At 38.3% G+C, this 18951-nt stretch overlaps 1 protein-coding gene across 8 annotated transcripts in view; it reads right to left on the reverse strand.

Moving 5' to 3' along the window:
- The window catches only part of KIF6 (kinesin family member 6), a 412611-nt gene that overhangs the window by 381608 nt on the left and 12052 nt on the right, over positions 1–18951 (reverse strand). For 7 of the 8 annotated variants that reach the window (XR_013534802.1, XR_013534801.1, XM_035295546.3 and 4 more), the window contains one exon: positions 13686–13760. Coding sequence is in view for 4 of the 8 variants with exons in the window: in XM_035295546.3 (XP_035151437.1) it covers positions 13686–13760 (75 nt within the window). In the remaining 4 variants the exon portion in view is untranslated. Of the gene's footprint in view, positions 1–13685; positions 13761–13878; positions 13932–18951 lie in introns of those variants that run through there. The other variant, XM_078370663.1, reaches the window with a different exon arrangement.

Genomic DNA, 18951 nt, shown 5'->3' on the forward strand with positions numbered 1-18951 from the left:
ATGCTAAGGGCAGCCAGAGAGAAAGGTCGGGTCACCCCAAAGGGAAGCCCATCAGACTCACAGTAGATCTCTCGGCAGAAACCCTACAAGTCAGAAGAGAGTGGGGGCCAATATTCAACATAAGTCCTTAAAGAAAAGAACTTTCAACACAAAATTTCATATCCAGCCAAACTGAGCTTCAGAAGTGAAGAAAAAATAAAATCCTTTGCGAACAAGCAAGTACTCAGAGGTTTTCTCACCACCAGGCCTGCTTTACGAGAGCTCCTGAAAGAGGCACTACACATAGAAAGGAACAACCAGTACCAGCCATTCCAAAAACATACCAAATGCTAAAGAGCATCAACAAAATGAAGAATCTGCATCAACTAATGGGCAAAACAGCCAGCTAGCATCAAAATGGCAGTATCAAATTCACACATAACAATATTAGCCCTAAATGTAAATGGGCTAAATGCACCAATCAAAAGACACAGACTGGCAAATTGGATAAAAAACCAAAACCCATCGGTGTGCTGTATCCAGGAAACCCATCTCACATGCAAGGATACATAAAGGCTCAAAATAAAGGGATGGAGGAAGATTTACCAAGCAAATGGAGAGCAAAAAAAAAGCAGTAGTTGCAATTCTCATCTCTGATAAAATAGACTTGAAACCAACAAAGAACAAAAGAGACAAAGAAGGACATTACATAATGGTCAAAGGATCCATACAACAAGAAGAGCTAATGATTCGAAATATATATGGATCCAATACAGGAGCACTCAGATATATAAGGCAAGTTCTTAATGACTTACAAAGAGACTTAGACTCCCACACAATACTAGTAGGAGACTTTAACACTCTACTGTCAATATTAGATCAACCAGACAGAAAATTAACAAGGATATCCAGGGCTTGAACTCAGACCTGGAACAAGCAAACCTGATAGACATTTACAGAACTCTCCACCCCAAATCCACAGAATATACATTCTTCTCAGCACCACATCACACCTACTCTAAAATTGACCACATAATTGGAAGTAAAGCACTCCTCAGCAAATGCAAAACTACTGAAATCATAACAAACAGTCTCTCAGACCACAGTGTAATCAAGTTAGAACTCAGAATTCAGAAACTAACTCAGAACCACACAGCTTCATGGAAACTGAACAACTGGCTCTTGAATGTTGACTGGATAAACAATGAAATGAAGACAGAAATAAAGAAGTTCTTCAAAACCAACAAGAACGAAGACACAACATACCAAAATCTCTGGGACATATTTAAAGCAGTCTCTAGAGGAAAATATATAGCAATAAGTGCCCACATGAGAAGAGTGGAGAGATCCAAAATTGACAGCCTATTGTCAAAATTGAAAGAGCTAGAGGAGCAAGATCAAAAACACTCAAAACCTAGCAGAAGACAAGAAATAATTAAGATCAGAGCTGAACTGAAGGAGATAGAGACACGAAAAACCCTTCAAAAAATTAATAAACCCAAGAGCTGGTTTTTGAAAAGATCAACAAAATAGACCACTAGCCAGATTGATAAAAAAGAAAAGAGAGAATAACCAAATAGATGCAATAAAAAATGATAAAGGGGAAATCACCACAGATTCCACAGAAATTCAAACCATCATCAGAGAATATTACAAACAACTCTATGCACATAAACTAGTAAACCTGGAAGAAATGGATAAATTCCTGGACACTTGTGTCCTCCCAAGCCTAAACCAGGAGGAAGCCAAAACCATGAATAGACCAATAACAAGGTCTGAAGTTGAGGCAGCAATTAAGAGCCTACCACACAAAAAAAGCCCAGGTCCAGATGGGTTCACACCCGAATTCTACCAGACACACAAAGAGGAACTGTTACCATTCCTTCTGAAACTATTCCAAATAATCCAAAAAGAGGGAATCCTTCCCAAATCATTTTATGAGACCAACATCATCCTGATACCAAAACGCGGCAGAGACTCAACAAGAAAAGAAAACTTCAGGCCAATATCCATGATGAACATAGATGCAAAAATCTTCAATAAAATACTAGCAAGCTGATTGCAACAGCACATCAAAAAGCTTATCCATCATGATCAAGTAGGATTCATCCCGGGGATGCAAGGTTGGTTCAACATATGCAAGTCTATAAACATAATTCACATAAACAGAACCAAAAACAAAAACCACATGAATATCTCAATTGATGCAGAGAAGGCCTTTGACAAAAGTCAACAGCCCTTTATGCTAAAAACCCTCAATAAACTCGGTATTGATGGAACATATCAAAAAATAATAAAAGCTATGTACGACAAACCAACAGCCAATATCATACTGAATGGGCAAAAACTGGAAGCATTCCCTTTGAAATCCAGCACTAGACAAGGATGCCCTCTCTCACCACTCCTATTTAATATAGTACTGGAAGTTCTAGCCAGATCAGTCAGGCAAGAAAAAGAAATAAAGGGTATTCAAATAGGAAAGGAGGAAGCCAAATTGTCTCTATTTGCAGATGACGTGATAGTATATCTAGAAGACCCCATCGTCTCAGCCCAAAAACTCCTGAAACTGATAAGCAACTTAAGCAAAGTCTCAGAATATAAAATCAATGTGCAAAAATCACAAGCATTCCTATACACCAATAACAGACTGAAAGAGAGCCAAATCAAGAACAAACTGCCATTCTCAATTGCTACAAAGAGAGTAAAATACCTAGAAATACAACTAACAAGAAATATGAAGGACCTCTTCAAGGAGAAGTACAAACCACTGCTCAACGAAATAAGAGGACACAAACAGATGAAGAAACATTCCATGTTCATGGTTAGGAAGAATCACTATGGTGAAAATGGCCATAGTGCCCAAAGTAATTTACAGACTCAGTGCTATCCTCATCAAGCTACCAATGACCTTCTCCACAGAACTGGAAAAAACCACCTTGAACTTCATATGGAACCAAAAGAGAGCCCGCATAGCCAAGTCAATTCTAAGCAAAAAGAACACAGCAGGAGGCATCACACTACCAGACTTAAAACTATACTACAAGGCTACAGTAATCAAAACAGCATGGTACTGGTACCAAAACAGAGATACAGACCAATGGAGCAAAACAGAGGCATTGGAGGCAACACAACATATCTACGATCATACAATCTTTGATAAACCTGACAAAAACAAGCAATGGGGAAAGGATTCTCTGTTTAATAAATGATGTTGGGAAAACTGGCTAGCCATGTGCAGAAAGCAGAAACTGGACCCCTTCCTGACACCTTACACTAAAATTAACTCCAGATGGATTAAAGACTTAAACATAAGACCTGGCACCATAAAAACCTAGACAAAACCATTCAGGACATAGGAGTAGGCAAGGACTTCATGACCAAAACACCAAAAGCATTGGCAACAAAAGCCAAAATAGACAAATGGGACTTAATCAAACTCCACAGCTTCTGCATGGCAAAAGCAACAGTCACTAGAGTAAATCGGCAACCAACAGAATGGGAAAAAATTTTTGCAATTTACCCATCTGACAAAGGGCTGATATCCAGAATTTACAAAGAACTCAAACAGATTTACAAGAAAAAAACAAACAAGCCCATTCAAAAATGGGCAAAGGATATGAACAGACACTTTACAAAAGAAGACATACATGAGGCCAACAAACATATGAAAAAATGCTCATCATCACTGGTCATCAGAGAAATGCAAATCAAAACCACATTGAGATACCATCTCACGCCAGTTAGAATGGTGATCATTAAAAAATCTGGAGACAACAGATGCTGGAGAGGATGTGGAGAAATAGGAACACTTTTACACTGCTGGTGGGAGTGTAAATTAGTTCAACCATTGTGGAAGACAGTGTGGCGATTCCTCAAGGACCTAGAAATAGAAATTCCATTTGACCCAGCAATCCCATTACTGGGTATATATCCAAAGGACTATAAATCGTTCTACTATAAGGACACATGCACACGAATGTTCATTGCAGCACTGCTTACAATAGCAAAGACCTGGAACCAACCCAAATGCCCATTGATGATAGACTGGACTCGGAAAATGTGGCACATATACACCATGGAATATTATGCAGGAATCAAAAACGATGAGTTCGTGTCCTTCGTAGGGACATGGATGAATCTGGAGAACATCATTCTCAGTTAACTGACACAAGAACAGAAAATGAAATACCGCATGTTCTCACTCATATGTGGGTGATGAACAATGAGAACACATGGACACAGGGAGGGGAGCACTACACACTGGGGTCTATTGGGGGGACAGCAGCAGGGGGAGCTGCAGAGGGATAATATGGGGAGAAATGCCAGATGTGGGTGAAGGGGAGGAAGGCAGCAAATCACACTGCCACGTGTGTACCTATGCAACTATCTTACATGTTCTGCACATGTACCCCAATACCTAAAATGCAATTAAAAAAAAAAAAGAAATGTTTTATCCTTCAGTGGCTATGGGAGTAAGTAGGGCTAATTGAAAGAGGTCAAGGGGAGGAGTTATGGAGCACCCATGAGAAAACCTGCATTTGTGCAGCAACTTGGGCCTAGTAGAATAGCATCTAGTGGCCTATGACAAGGGTTTCTAGGTCACTTATACTCCATTTATACATCATTTCCCCAGCATGGGTAAAGCCAAATTGTACATGTTCCCAATGGAAGAGTTGAATAGTAACAACAAAAAGACTGAGGCACAACAGGAGCTCAGCTTTGTAAATTGTGGTAACTTGGTTGAGGTAGTATTATGACCACGTAAGCTTTATTGTTGCTACCTAGATGAAAATTAAAAGGAAAGATAATTGTTCACACAATCAATGGAGATTATCATTTGCAAGTATCAATTCAAATTTGCCACATATAACTTTTGAGGAAAGGGTGAGAAATTATGTGTGAGAGATAAAGGCGTTACGGGGCCACCCAGTGCTTCGGTCTCCCAGAATTTCTTTTTGCTTTGTAGGGATAGAAGTAGGGTCTTTGGGGTTATGTGTATGTTGGCACACTTCATACTCATCTTAAATGAGTTGAATGACATTGTCTCTTATTTTCAGTTTGTTTAGTTTTTTTATTATAAATATTTTAGTCATCTTGAACTTATAGTTTAACAAGAGTTTAATTAGAAATCAAATTTCAAGTTGTCTTGAAATCATGGGGGGAAAACAAGAAAGAAAAATAAAATTATCGTGCTATGGTTAATTTTATGTGTCAACTTGACTGGGTCATGAGATACCTATATATCTAGGTTCTGGGTATATCTGTGAAGATGTTTCTGAATAAAATTAGCATTTGAATTGGCGGGTAGAGTAAAGCAGATGTCTTTCCCCATGTGGGTGGACATCATCCAATCCATCGAGGGCCTGAATAGAATGAAATGGTGAAGGCAGATTGGATTCTCTGCCTGACTACCTGAGCTGGCACACTGAACTTCTGTCCTCAGCATCCCTGGTTCTCAGAACTTCAGACTCAGACTGTAATTTATACCATTGCCTCTCCACCTCTGAGACCTTCAAACTTGAATATTGATCTTCCTGTGTCACCAACTTACAGACTGAAGTCTCTGTAATCATAATCCAATAAATACTTCCTCATCATAATAAAAAAAGTATGAATAACTTTAACTTGTAGTTATTATTGCAACAACAATGATATCATGTAATTTCTTGATCAATTATTCTTAAGAGAAATCCATATTTAGACTCACTCTTTACAGTAATAAAATCTGTGTTTGAAACATACATCTTTAATACATTTTATATTTGTTACATCAACTGCTCTTTTCTTCAAATTCACCAGCTGTAAGTAGAATGGCAATATTATTCCATTCCTTGTTAAGACCCTGATGGAGCTTGTCAAGGGCATCATCTTGTATAATTACATGGCTTTAGGCTGATATGTTAGTGTTCCTGTTTTTAATCATAAGACCATGTTCTCAGTTGAAAATATAATTTTAAAACTGTTACACCTGAAAGTTTAAATTTAAGTATAACTGTAAAGTCACAAAAGCCAGAAATGTAATGTTATCAGAAAATTCAGCATAGCAGCAAATAAAGCCAAGGAGAAGTACATGTTTATAAAAAATGCATCTGGCAAAGTGCAACTGTGGCCAGAAGTTGGGCAGATCTAGAGGACAAGCAATGAGTTTTATATAATTCAGTGGTGACCAATGTTTCCTGTAAACTTAGGGAAAAAAATAAAATGTCACTGGTGGGCATTTTTGTAAATTTCAGATGGGATTAGTTTTATTGAATGCCACGGGGGAGAAGTTCCAGTCCAGTAATTGAGATTGCCTAATTTACAGAATAGATTCACAGAACAAATGTCACTAAAATTTTTATAACTGAGAATTTTCTTAATGCTTTATTTTGAAATAATTATAAATTTACAGGAAGTTGACATATAGAATAGTTCTTTGTGCCCCATCTGCCCCAATGGTTACATACTGCATAACTGCAGTACATTTTCAAAGCCAGGAAATTGACATTGGAACAATATATGTGTATGGTTCTATGCCCTTTTCTCACATGTGTAGAATGAAGCAATCACCACTGCCATCAAAATACAGAACTATTCCATCACTATAGAGATCTACTGGTATTAACATTTTGCCAGTTTGAATGAAGTATAGAAAACTTACTTCCCTTAGGGTCTCCTTCTCTTTAAAACCCACAGGGGTGAAGTCATGGGTTTTTCCATGGTATCTGGATGGAGTAAGGCAACTAGTATCTAAAAGTTTTCTGTCTTGCTAGGCTGCCAGTCCCCTGGTCCTCTTGCTAGAGATAGTAGACTCTTCTTGAGGATTTTGTCTGAGTCCCCCAGTGTTTCTGGGTGGTCGGTTTCTCCAGTATCCAATCTGGGCAGGAAAAAGTGTCCTCACTTTTTCCAGATATATGAGGGGAAAAATCCAAGAGGATTCACCATTCTGTCACTTTCTCGGGTCCTGAGGTCCCTAGCTAGGCTATCTTCTCTTCAACGTTCAGAATCATGTTTCTTTGTATATGACATCCGGAGTTTTTAGCCGTACTTAGTAAGGGGAATAGAGAGAAGTGTGTCTACTCTGTCTTGGTCTGGAACCAGAGGTCACTAGGCATGTTTTTTAAATGGCAAAGAAATTAAAATTTCTAATTTTTTCATCCCTTACATTGAATAGGGCACTGAAGCTTGTAAAGTACATTGCTTCTTTTCATCCTTAAAACAACCTTGTAAACTTGGCATTATTGGCATCACCTTTCTCAGAAGGGATAACTGATTCCGAAGTGCTATGTCTGATTCAGAGTCACACAGGGAGTTAGTCACAGTGCTAGGGTCAGAATGAGATTATCTGTGGCCAAATATTTTGAACCACAAAGGTAAAACCGTGAGTACACAATTGAATAAGATTTTTTTAACCCTCTTTTGTGAGGCTTTTTCTCTCTCTTTTGGCCTCCTTGTCTTGAAAGAGCAGAAGCTCTTCTCTGGTTGGGTTAGCAGAACTGGCTGTGCTATGCAACCCACAGGATTATCAGCAAAGCTTGTTTCCTAAAGAGCAACAGATAAAAGTCCTGCTGGGCACTGACCCTGGTACAACTGGGAGTATGGTACTGTCACCTCCCATGAAAAAATTCCCTGCATCAAGCCTTGGCCTCCCACCCAGCAACAGCACAGGTGCAAAAGTAGTCAAGCACATCCTTTTCTGAATCTGAGAGGGTAGCCCTTCTTTATAGTAAGAAGAGAGTGAAGGAAGAAAGAAATTTTCTTACTATAAATTGAAAGGCAGCTCTTGAAATTGTTCATCACTGGTGAAATCAAAGGTTAACAAGTGATGGCTCACAATGACTAATAGCTTTCCAAAGCCAACCTCATTGGCCTTATTGTAGTGTAGATGTCTTAGCTGTCCAGCAGCAGCTACAGGGACTGTGTCATAGCATAGCCAGTCCTCCTGGCAGTGCACATGCTATTCGTTCTGGTCAAACCATCATGTTCTTCCAAAACACTGAATTTCCAAATTTTTGCCAAATTACTCACTGCACATAAAGTAAATTTCATACACTCCAAGCTTTTAGGTAAAACATAGATTGGCTCTACTAAAAAACTGGAATTCTGCGAACTTGCAGATGTGTGATAAGACCTCGTAGAAGTCTAGACTCCATAGTTTCCCTCCCTCAGTCTTTGACTGAAATTGACACTCAAGGCTAATATCCTATTTTTACCTGAGGCTCCAGGCATTCTCTGAGAGCTTACCACGTATTCCAGAGATTGATACACTTCAGTTTGAGATGCATAACACCAGGAAAAATACCAAATAAAACGAAAAAACTCTTTTGTATACTGCAATACCATAGACATTTGTGGACTTCTTAAATCTTCCCTTTATAAAAAATTCATCCAAAAATTAATGAGCAAAATTCAGATGATGAAAGGCAGTTTTCACATGTTACTAATCAACCCAAGACAGATTTTGAAGACACCTGAGATTAGAAAAGGCATCATGACGAAGCACTTCCTAGTGGAAATATAATAAATAATAAATAACCACAAAGATTATTTTGCTTTATTTCCAATGATACAAAGTTAAAGCTTTACTATTTCTTCCCCTTCATGCAGTCCCATATAGCTTGGGTCCCCACCCTTTTTGGCACCAGGGACTGGTTGCATGGAAGACAGTTTTTCCACCAAATAATTGTGTGCTGCCAGGGGGATGGTTTGAGGATAAAGCTGTTCCACCTCAGATCATCAGGCATTAGTTAGATCCTGAGAAAGAACGTGTAACCTCGATTGTTCGCATGCACAGTTCACAATATGGTTCGTGCTGCTATGAGAATCTAAAGCCACAGCTGATCTAACAGGAGATGGAGCTCTGGTGGTAATGCTCCCTTGCCTACCACTCACCTCCTGCTGTGCAGCCTGGTTCCTAACAGACCACAGACTGGTACTGGGGCATGGCCTGCAGGTTTGGGGACCCCTGCTATCCAGTCATGCACATAATATCACTGGTTTGGACTATGTAGAAAAAGATGTCTAAATTGGTGAGATTTTTTAATTACAGAATTTTGGAAAGAAATATGATTAGTTTTATTTAGCCTTAATTGCATATGGTAACCAGAATTAAGCTACAATGTGTTAACCCAGTAGAATAACTTTAAAGAGCTTGTTTAAAGTGGTCAGATTTTATGTTGGGAATGTGTTCCTGAAGGCTAATCTTCACTAGGAATAGCAGACATTTCTGTTTAATATCTAAAGTGGTACAGTCTCCATTGAAAGGCCTGCCAAATTATGTAATTCTTAAAAATTTGATTTTCAACATATGGGGATATTTAACTTTAAATATTGTGCATAAATGACACTCTATTTTATTAGTATTTTATGTTTTACCATTTCAAAGTCACACAACTTAAATCTGCATAAAATATGAACATCCTGAATATAGTATATTTAAAGTCAATGAAAAAAGTGATTTCCTCCCCAGGCTCTTAAGTAAGTCAATTTGCTTAATAACCCTCTCCTGCAGAGAAGAATGAAAGGAAAATGTGAATCTGCCCCCATCTGTCTATTCACTGTTGCAGTACATGTTTCTGCAGAGTAGAAGCTTGGATCAGGGACAGTAAGAGACTCCTAGAACCACGGTAAAAAAGAGGGCCTCAGCTCTAGCAGATAAGCACACCATGCCCTCATTAAACGCCATCCCTTCCCCATAGACACAAGGGACATAGTGAACAGAAATGGCAAGCTCAAACAGAAAACAGTATTCTCAAATGACAGGGATGAGCCCACCACCAAGAATCACCAATATCTGAGGGAAATCTGCACCAGGAAAGCAGGGCACCAAACTCATCAGAAGAAAAAAAAAGACAGAAAAAAAGAAAACGATGTTTCAAACGAAAATAATAATTATCTTCAGAGGGAAAGGGAGGATAACACATCCACAAGCAGGAATAGACTTTTTCATTTCCTAGAAATGAAAAATAAAATAGTAACAATAAAAAAATTTGGAGGGATAAAGCAGAATTCACATGATTAGAAAGAAAATGACCATACTGGAAGTCTGTGCTGACAAATTCTTGAAGAACTCAGAACCACAGGGCAAAGAGACGAGAACTATGGGAAGTTGTGATATTTGAAGGCTAGGACTGCAAGGTCCAGAAAGAAAAAATAGACATGTTGGAAGTAAGAAAATTAGTTTTTTGGCTGGACACAGTGGCTCATGCATGGAATCCTAGTACTTTGGGAGGCCAAGGCATGAGGATCGCCTGATCCCAGGAGTTTGAGACCAGTCTGGGCAACATAGTGAAACCCCATCTTTATAACAAATTTAAAAAATTAGTCGGGTGTGGTAGTGTGCATGTGTAATTTCAACTACTTGGGAGGCCTTGAGGCGGGGAGGATCATTTAAGTCCAGCAGGTCAAGGCTGCAGTGAGCTGTGATCATACCACTGCATTCCAGCCTGGGCAACAGAGTGAGATTATGTCTCAAAACTAAAAATTAAACAAACCAACAAATAAATCAAACGATCACTTTAATAAAATAAAATGAGATCAGAGAAATGATCCATGTAATGACCCTTGAACTTGAATATGTGTTTTCAGATTGAAACAGCTGACTGAGAGATTAGAATACATGGAAAAAAATCCATATCTAGACTCATTAAAATCAAATTTCATAAAAACAAAAAAAAGAAGAAAATCCTAAAAACACCTGGAAAGTAAAGAAAAGGTATGTCTAAAAACTAAAAATCAGATTGGCATGGACATATTTTCAACAACCCTGTATGCAAAAGACAATGATGCAATATCTTCACAGTTTTGAGAGAAAACTGTTAATGTAGAATGCTACACCCAGTCAGATGGCCGGGTATAGCAGGGCTTATAACCTGCTGGGCTTAAGTGATCCTCCAACCTGAACCTCCTGAGTAGTTGGAACTATAGGCATGTACTACCATGCCCAGCTGATTTTTTAAATTATTTATAGAGACAAAATCTCACTATGTTGCCCAGGCTGGCCTTGAACTCCTGGGCTCATTTTAACTGTGATGGGAAAGGAAAGACTTCAGAAAGCTCCTCAGTCCTGAATTCTTTCTAACAGGTTTTTAGAGGATGACTACCAAAAGGAATCTAAGAACTAGACACGAATACAAGAAACAGTGATAGGCAAAGAAATAGGTATAACTTTGAGATAATTTAAATAAATGTTAAGAAAAATTATTAATAACTATTTAGACAGAAATATCAGTTGATCTCCACAGTAGAAGTTGTAGAGGTGTGGGAGGCAAGGTAAAAGTATTCTATCATTGTTGACTAGAGCGAAAACAGAGAAAGAGGGAGACAGAGAAAAGTTTTTGATATTGAGAAAAATACAAATATTTAAATATCTGAATATACATTAGCGCTGCTGAAGTACAATGTACAACTTGAGAAAGAAAATGGAGGCAGTAACAACAGTTGAACCAACAAAAAGAAAGAAAGGAAAAAAATCAGGAAGTATAATAAAGAGGAAAAACAAAATAACATAGGAGGAGTAGCTCCAAATTATGGTAATCATGATAAAGATAAACTGGTTAAAGTAACTAATTAAAGATCAGGAACTGTGGTTTAGCTAAAAAGGCAAAAGCAGCTATATGTTATTTATCAGGCCCATTCTTAAAACAAAATGTCACAAGGCAGTTGAAGTAGGAGGAGGAGAAAGATAAAAAAGATAATCAAGACAGAAAGGCTGACAGAAAAAAATAGCAGGACTAATTTTAGGAAAGAAAAAAAGGAATACAAGGAGAAAAGTAATAAAAAGGACAAAGAGGAATATTTCCTATTGATAAAAGATAAGACCCACTAGGTCCAACTTGAGCTGCTTGGATAAAAGTGCTTTTGCCTGTCATTTTTGAAATCTTATTATCATGGAGTTTGTCACATCGGTGAACAGAATGAAGCCTCTGCCTTCATGGAGCTTTGTTTTAGTGGAGGCAAAGAGACACAAAAACCAATATAGAATTAAACTATATAATACACTGGATGGTGATATGTGCTAAAAGAAATAAAAAACAGGGAAGGGTAATGGAGGTACAATTTTAAATAAAGTAGTACAGGAAGGCCGTACTGAGAAACCTGCCACGTGCAAAGATTTCAAGTCGCTGAGGGAGAAACCATGCAGATTTCTGAGGCAAGAGAATTCCAGGCGGAGGGAACAGCAAAGAAAATGGGCACTGCATACGATTAAAACCGCATAAATTAACTGAGAAATAATGGAGAACCAGGAGAGTGTGATAAGTGAAGAAAATATCTGGAAGAGGACAGAGTAATCGACTGTGTCAAAATGGCAGACAGCAGCATGAGGACTGAGAAAGAATCCTTATTAAATTTAGCAACTAGAAGTCATGACTGACTTTGACAAAAACAATTTCAGTGATGCAGTGGAGGCCAAAACATAAGAACAGGCTTTAGAAGAGGGACTGAAGTACTGAATATAGTAGATCATTTCAAATATATTTTCTATAAAGGAAAGCTGAAGAAGAGGGCAGTAACTGGAGGAGAAAGTGGGGTCAAGATGAGAGAGTTGACAGTGGGAGGAAAACCCAGGCATCTATGAGAAAGAAACTTAAGGTGCCCTTCCTGAATGATGTTAGGAAGTGTAAAAATAAAATGCATGAAACTAGCTATCTGAAAAATGACAGAACCCAAATGATTGCTAAAAAGAAGGGAATTTCAGAAATGTTTGACATCTAATCAAGGCAACCTGAATTTCATCTAAAGAAGTGTTATTGGGTTGTGATTACAACTCTAAAATAGTTTAAGCCTACTTGATTGTAAGTTACCTAATGAAGGAAGACTGTATTAAAAGGAGAAGGGCATGGTTTGCACAGGATTCATAAAACAGGAGTTTGAAAGACAAAATGTGGCACTGTGTTGCCAGCAATGTTCACTAAAAAGGGTGTACTGATGAGTAGACTTGAAAATTGGGCTCATTTAGCAGATATATTTCTGCATTATTTAACTGTAAAGATAAATACCTCTTGGGATTATCATTAGGTCATTAACATATCCAAATGATTTCAGATCAGAAAGCAAGCTTATTAGCAGTAGATTTCCATATAGATTCCCTGTAAGAGGACGGTGTGCTTATCAAAGGGCTTGAGTGTCTCGTTCCTAGGAGACTGCCAGTACATATTAATAAATTGGCATTCTGGTCTATTTGGTACTCTCATGTGAGTCTGGCTCTAGTAGTCAGCAGCCTGGAATTATCTGGATGTATTAAAGCAAAGAGCCAAGCTTTGAAATGACACTGAGGTAGAGCATGACAACCATCATTTGGCAGCCTCCCAGGTGCCACCCGTACCTTATCCTTTGTCCGCCTAACCATATGTCTGAAGTACTGTACTGAGGAAAGAACACTGAGCTTCATGGTCAGAAAATCATCTGGGACTCTGCCACCACTACCCATGCAACCCTGAGTAGTATCACTTGATTCCTGTGATTCTCAGTTTATATATCTTTGCAGATAGAAGTAACAAAAGCTAGTCTACCTCATGGTTTCATTTTGTTTTGTTTCGTTTTGAGACTCAGAATCTAAATCTAAAACAAATGGTTACATGAACAGAAGGTATTAATGCTATCATCATTACATGTCCTACAGCCTAAGTATGTAATTGATATACTTAAGCATGTTGCCACAATTAGCTGAGAATTGAAGACAACATGAAAAACCACTAGCCCACTGAACAAAATACGGAAAATCCTACCTCTCAGCAACTGGTTTGGCAATGTTTTCAAAAATGGTCTCTTGGTTTGCATCCTGATCAAAAATTCTTTGAAATCTGCAATGCGAAAAATAATAATTATTTAAAAGTTGAGCCTCCAAACACTGTCAGATTAATAAATCTTGTTTTTCTAAAAGCTTTATAAATTCCCCCATATTTACATCACTGGGCTTACCTAACTTAGCACAATGTTTGCCCTGTAGTCTCAACCACAGTGTGCTGTTGTATGCCTGTATACAAATGGTGGGTAAACAGTATTGCTTTGACAAGATCTGCACAATAAATCCCTCTGAAAAACTGCAGCAGCTTTGAACCAAATAACAAATTGTGTGCTTTTTAGCTCTCAAGAGGGACAGTGTCTATAATTGGCAAGAAATTCAAAACTAGATAGCTGCATGAAATGGAAATCCAAGAACAGGATGTAAACAGCCAAGGAACTTCTGATGTCTGACCTATGAGAAAAGAATGCAACTGTGAATTGTATGACTATCGAATTTGGTTTTAATATTTTTGAACTAAAGTTTATTTTTCCACGAATTTGGTGCTATATCCTAGCATCAACCATTTAATTCTCAGGACAGTTTTGTTTCATTTTGTTGACCATGAGTCAAAAGTCAAAAAGTAAGTTAAGATAGACCTATCCTGCAAAGAGAAGGTTTAACTAGATTGGCAATGGCTAGGGGAAGGGGGTGGAGGTACGGTGTCAATTTCACTCTTCTTGCAGTGCTACTGTGACTTAGCTCATACTGGATTCCAAGTACAGTGGAATACTCAGGGTAGAAGACACAGAATCTATTTTCTTTTCCAAAGGGAGTCTCCCTCTGTCACCTAGGCTGGAGAACAGTGGTGCTCACTGCAACCTCCACCTCCTGAGTTCAATTGATTCTCTTGCCTCAGCCTCATGAGTAGCAAGGATTACAGGCATGCGCCACCATATCCGGCTAATTTTTATATTTTTAGTAGAGATAGGGTTTCATCATGTTGGCCAGGCTGCTCTTGAACTCTTGGCCTCATGTGATCCACCCACCTCAGCCTCTCAAAGTGCTGGGATTACAGGCATGAACCACCGCACCCCGCCCAGAATCTACTCTTTTACAGTGTGCTAAGTTGTGACCAACAAGTATGGCCCCCATTAAAACATGATAATATGATAGCATTTCCACTTCTTTCCTTTAATGATATAGTGTGTGTACTTTTTAAATTATGTGAATTAAAATTGATTTTATCCTTAAAAAAAAACCGCATTATAATAAAAGAAAGACAGAGACAGAGAGAAAGCAAATTGGCCCAAATATTAATGCAAGGTGAATCTCCCACAAAGAGTATATGTGTGTCGACTGGGTCATTTTTCCAACTTTTCAAAATAAACTTTTCCAAGTTTTCAAAATAAAAATTGAGGTGGAAATTTTAAAACAAACACTTTAAGCAAACATTTTGAGGTTATCCTAAGCAACTTTCAGAGTGGCTTAGGAACCTTTGGTTTACAAGTTTTAAAGAAGTAAACTCAGCACATGGTCAATTAGAGATTGTAAGTGAAATGTAAGACCACTGGAGAGTTCAAAAGGATGTCGAAAGCTGAACTGGAAATATAAAATGGAATGAAATTCATCATCTTTAACCAACATTAACTTCAAAAGATCTCTACAGCTTCCCTACCTCCATTTTAGAGAAGCAAAGAATGAACTATACAAAGCAATAATCTAAGGCACTCTGGCTAGTATGTCATTTATCAGGGAAGATTGTATATTAGACAGTAATATTTACTGTTTAGTGTACCCAGACTGCTTCTCAAAACTCTATAGATGTATCACAGCTTCAGATAAGAATACCAGCATAACACAGAGGTCAACATAACACATAGCTGCTGAACTGCTCTTCAGAGCACTGTGTAGTATGAGGTCTGAGCACACATTCTCAGCTTTTGAGGAGAATGATGATAAGGCTGTTTCACTTCTTTTATCAGCTAGTGATGACTGAGTGAATCAATTAGCCACTTTCTACCCCACTTCCTTAAAAAAGAGTAGTTATATCCACTACCATGTAAATAAAAGAGATGGCAGAAGTTTTAAAGAAGGCAGCAAATCACATGCAGGATATCTTCTGAAAGGTACCTTGCATAAATTAATTATAGCATTTTCATTTCTAATTGATCTTTCATTCCACAAACACATACTGAGGGCCTACCATGTACCAGTCACTTCCAACAAGATTTAAATTAAACTAAAATATAATTTTATTATAACATCTATAAAGCATATTAAATTCCTTGGAGAAAAATGACATCCTCCACTATTTAAAATAATAGGTGGTAGAAACACAAGCAATCCAGATCTCTTTTTATTGACACCCCCCCACATTTTAGAATAAAGATTTTAGCGCCAGAGTTTATAATAAACCAATTGTATATTAAACATCAAATGTCATCATCCCCAAATATTGCATTTTATACAATATAGTTGTATAGTAATCTGAAAAGGCATTTTGATCGGCTGTCTTCTGAAAACCACTGAAGAGCAGAATAGAATCCCAGGGTTAGAAGGGATTTTAACGGGTTCAGTCTAATCATTAACAGAGGAAGAAGCTAAGATCCACCGAGATAAAGTAATTACTCATAGTCTTAGAGCTCATCAATAATATGCCTTGAGACATAACTGAGCTTTCCTGATTCTTAGATGGTCTTTTCATGTTAGGAAATTGTGTAGGCTATTTCTAAACTCTATTTCAAACTCAGCATATGCTGACTTCTTCCCACCCTAAGGAATGGTGCACTTCCTGTGCTCTTCCTCACCCCAGAAAGTAACAGCTCTATCCTTCTAAATGTTCAGTCCAAAACCCTCAGGATCTTCTTGATTCCTCTGTTTCTACTACACTCTATATCCAGTCCATCAGCAAATGCTATCAGCTGAGAACCTTCCAAATACATCCAGAGTTCAATTATTTCTCAACATTTCCATTGTTAACACTTTGGTCCATGCTACCATAATTTCCTGCCTGGTCTCTCTTGCAATAGCCTAACTAGTCTCCTTTTCCCTCTTTTCCACATGTCTACAAGAGTAATCCTGCTAAAACATAACTGAGATACTTTCATTCTTCTGCTCAAAACCCTCCAAAAATTCTCATGGCACTTTGGGGAAAACCACAAGTCCTCGCAATGACTTATAAGGCTCCATGTAATCTGGCCACTCTACTGCCTCTTTGGCCCATCCTTCTCCCCTCTACCTCTTGTTTACTCTACTCCAGCCACATAGATCTTTTCACTTTTCCTCAAACATGCTGGGCATTCTCCTCATTAGGAGTTTCACTCTTGCTATTCCCTTGGCCTGAAAGTCTCATCCCTCAGACACCTGAATGGCTGGCTTCCACACCTCCATCAAGTCTTTGCCCAAATGTTCCTTTATTGTACGCCTTTCCTAACCTAATATTGTTGCAACCATTCCTTTCCTTTGCTCTCCTCATCCCAGCACTTCTCATTCCCCTTCTCTGTCACACTTTTCTCCATGGCATGTAGCACCTTCTGACATACATTTTGCTTATTGATCTTCTCCTTTATCTCCTCTCACTAAAATGTAAGCTCCCTACAAGCAGGAGCTTTGTTGTGTTCCCCGATGTTATTCCTAGCAATTAAAACAGCACACAGTGGGTAGCCAATAATTATTTATTGGTTGAATAAATGTTCTTGGGGGAAAAACAGCTTTTAAAATGCTTAAATATTTATCTCTGAACATATGTGTAAGCTGAATATTAATTTTTAATTTTGAATATTAAAACCAATATTTTTAATTCAGAAGTTTAAAAATAAGCCAATGGTGCTTTTTCAACAATTGCACTCTGTATCTATATAATATAAAGAATACTTTGGAAAGGATCCACAGATAGAAACATAATACATTGTTCTTATCAATCAAATGGAATCATGCTGAATAAAATATTTCAGCAAACTGTTGTTTCATATAATAGATTTTGGCCTAGGCCAGCTGGCATCAAGTCATAATTATGAAGGTATGTAGCATGCTTACATCAGTGGGAGAATGTCCCCTTCAGAAAAAGCAAAGCAGGGGCCAGGAGTAACAGCTAACACCTATAATCCCAGAACTTTGGGAGGCCAAGGAGGGCCAGATCACTTGATTCCAGGAGTTCAAGACCAGCTTGGGCAACATGGTAAAACCCAGTCTCCACCAAAAAAAAAAAAAAAAAAAAAAAAATTAGCTGGACATGGTAGTGCGCACCTATAGTCTTGCTACTTGGCAGGCTGAGGTGGGAGAATCACCTGAACCCGGGAGGTCAGGGCTGCAGTGAGCTGAGATTATACCACTGCACTCCAGCCTGGGTGACAGAGTAAGATCCTGTCTCAAAAAAAAGAAAAAGAAAAAAGAAGCACAGGTTATAGGGCTGTTCCTTAAAGGATATAATGAAAGGCAATGGGGAGACAAAAAGACAAGTTGAGGACCTCCCCACTAGGCAAAAATAGGTTAGCAAGCCCTGCTTGTACTTACTCTAAAAGAAGACAATAAGAAAATGAGGTGGAAGTGGAGGGAGAGATGTATATTATAATGAAAGACAAAAGACAGTTATGAAGACCAGCAAGAATTCTTTATGAGATAACATAAAAGCAAATAAGAATTTAAAAAGAAAAAGTCCAGACACAGCAGCTCATGCTTGTAATCCCAACACTTTGAGAGGCCGAGGCAGGTGAATCACTTGAGGTCAGAAGTTTGAGACCAGCCTGGCCCATATGGCGAAACCCCATCACTACTAAAAATAGAAAAATTAGTTGGGTATGGTGTCAGGTGTCTGCAATCCCAGTTACTTGGGAGGCTGAGGCAAGAGAATTGCTTGAACCCAGGAGGCAGAGGTTGCAGTGAGCCCAGATTGTGCCACTGCACTCCAGCCTGGGCAACAGAGCAAGACTCCATCTCAAAAAAAAAAAAAAGAATTTAAAAGGAAAATGATAGAAAGAGAGAGAGGAACAACAAAAAAATCTGAGATAATTTTATGCAAAGGCCAAAGGCAGGAATAGTCTCAAAACAGGGCCCTTGTAAAACAATCTAGAGATGCACTGAAGAGAACAATTAGAACTATTTCAGAGGATCCAGATATCCATCACCAAAGTTTGGGCCAGAGATCAAAGATGGATTTAATTTGGGCTCAAACTTCTCCAGAAATCAAAAGTGGAGATTAAAAGAAATAGATTAATCTGAAACTGGAGAATAAAAAGAATGTGAAGTAGCTATACTCCCTACATTCAAGG

The sequence above is a fragment of the Callithrix jacchus genome, chromosome 4 (assembly GCF_049354715.1).
Source record: "Callithrix jacchus isolate 240 chromosome 4, calJac240_pri, whole genome shotgun sequence".
Taxonomy (NCBI): domain Eukaryota; kingdom Metazoa; phylum Chordata; class Mammalia; order Primates; family Cebidae; genus Callithrix; species Callithrix jacchus.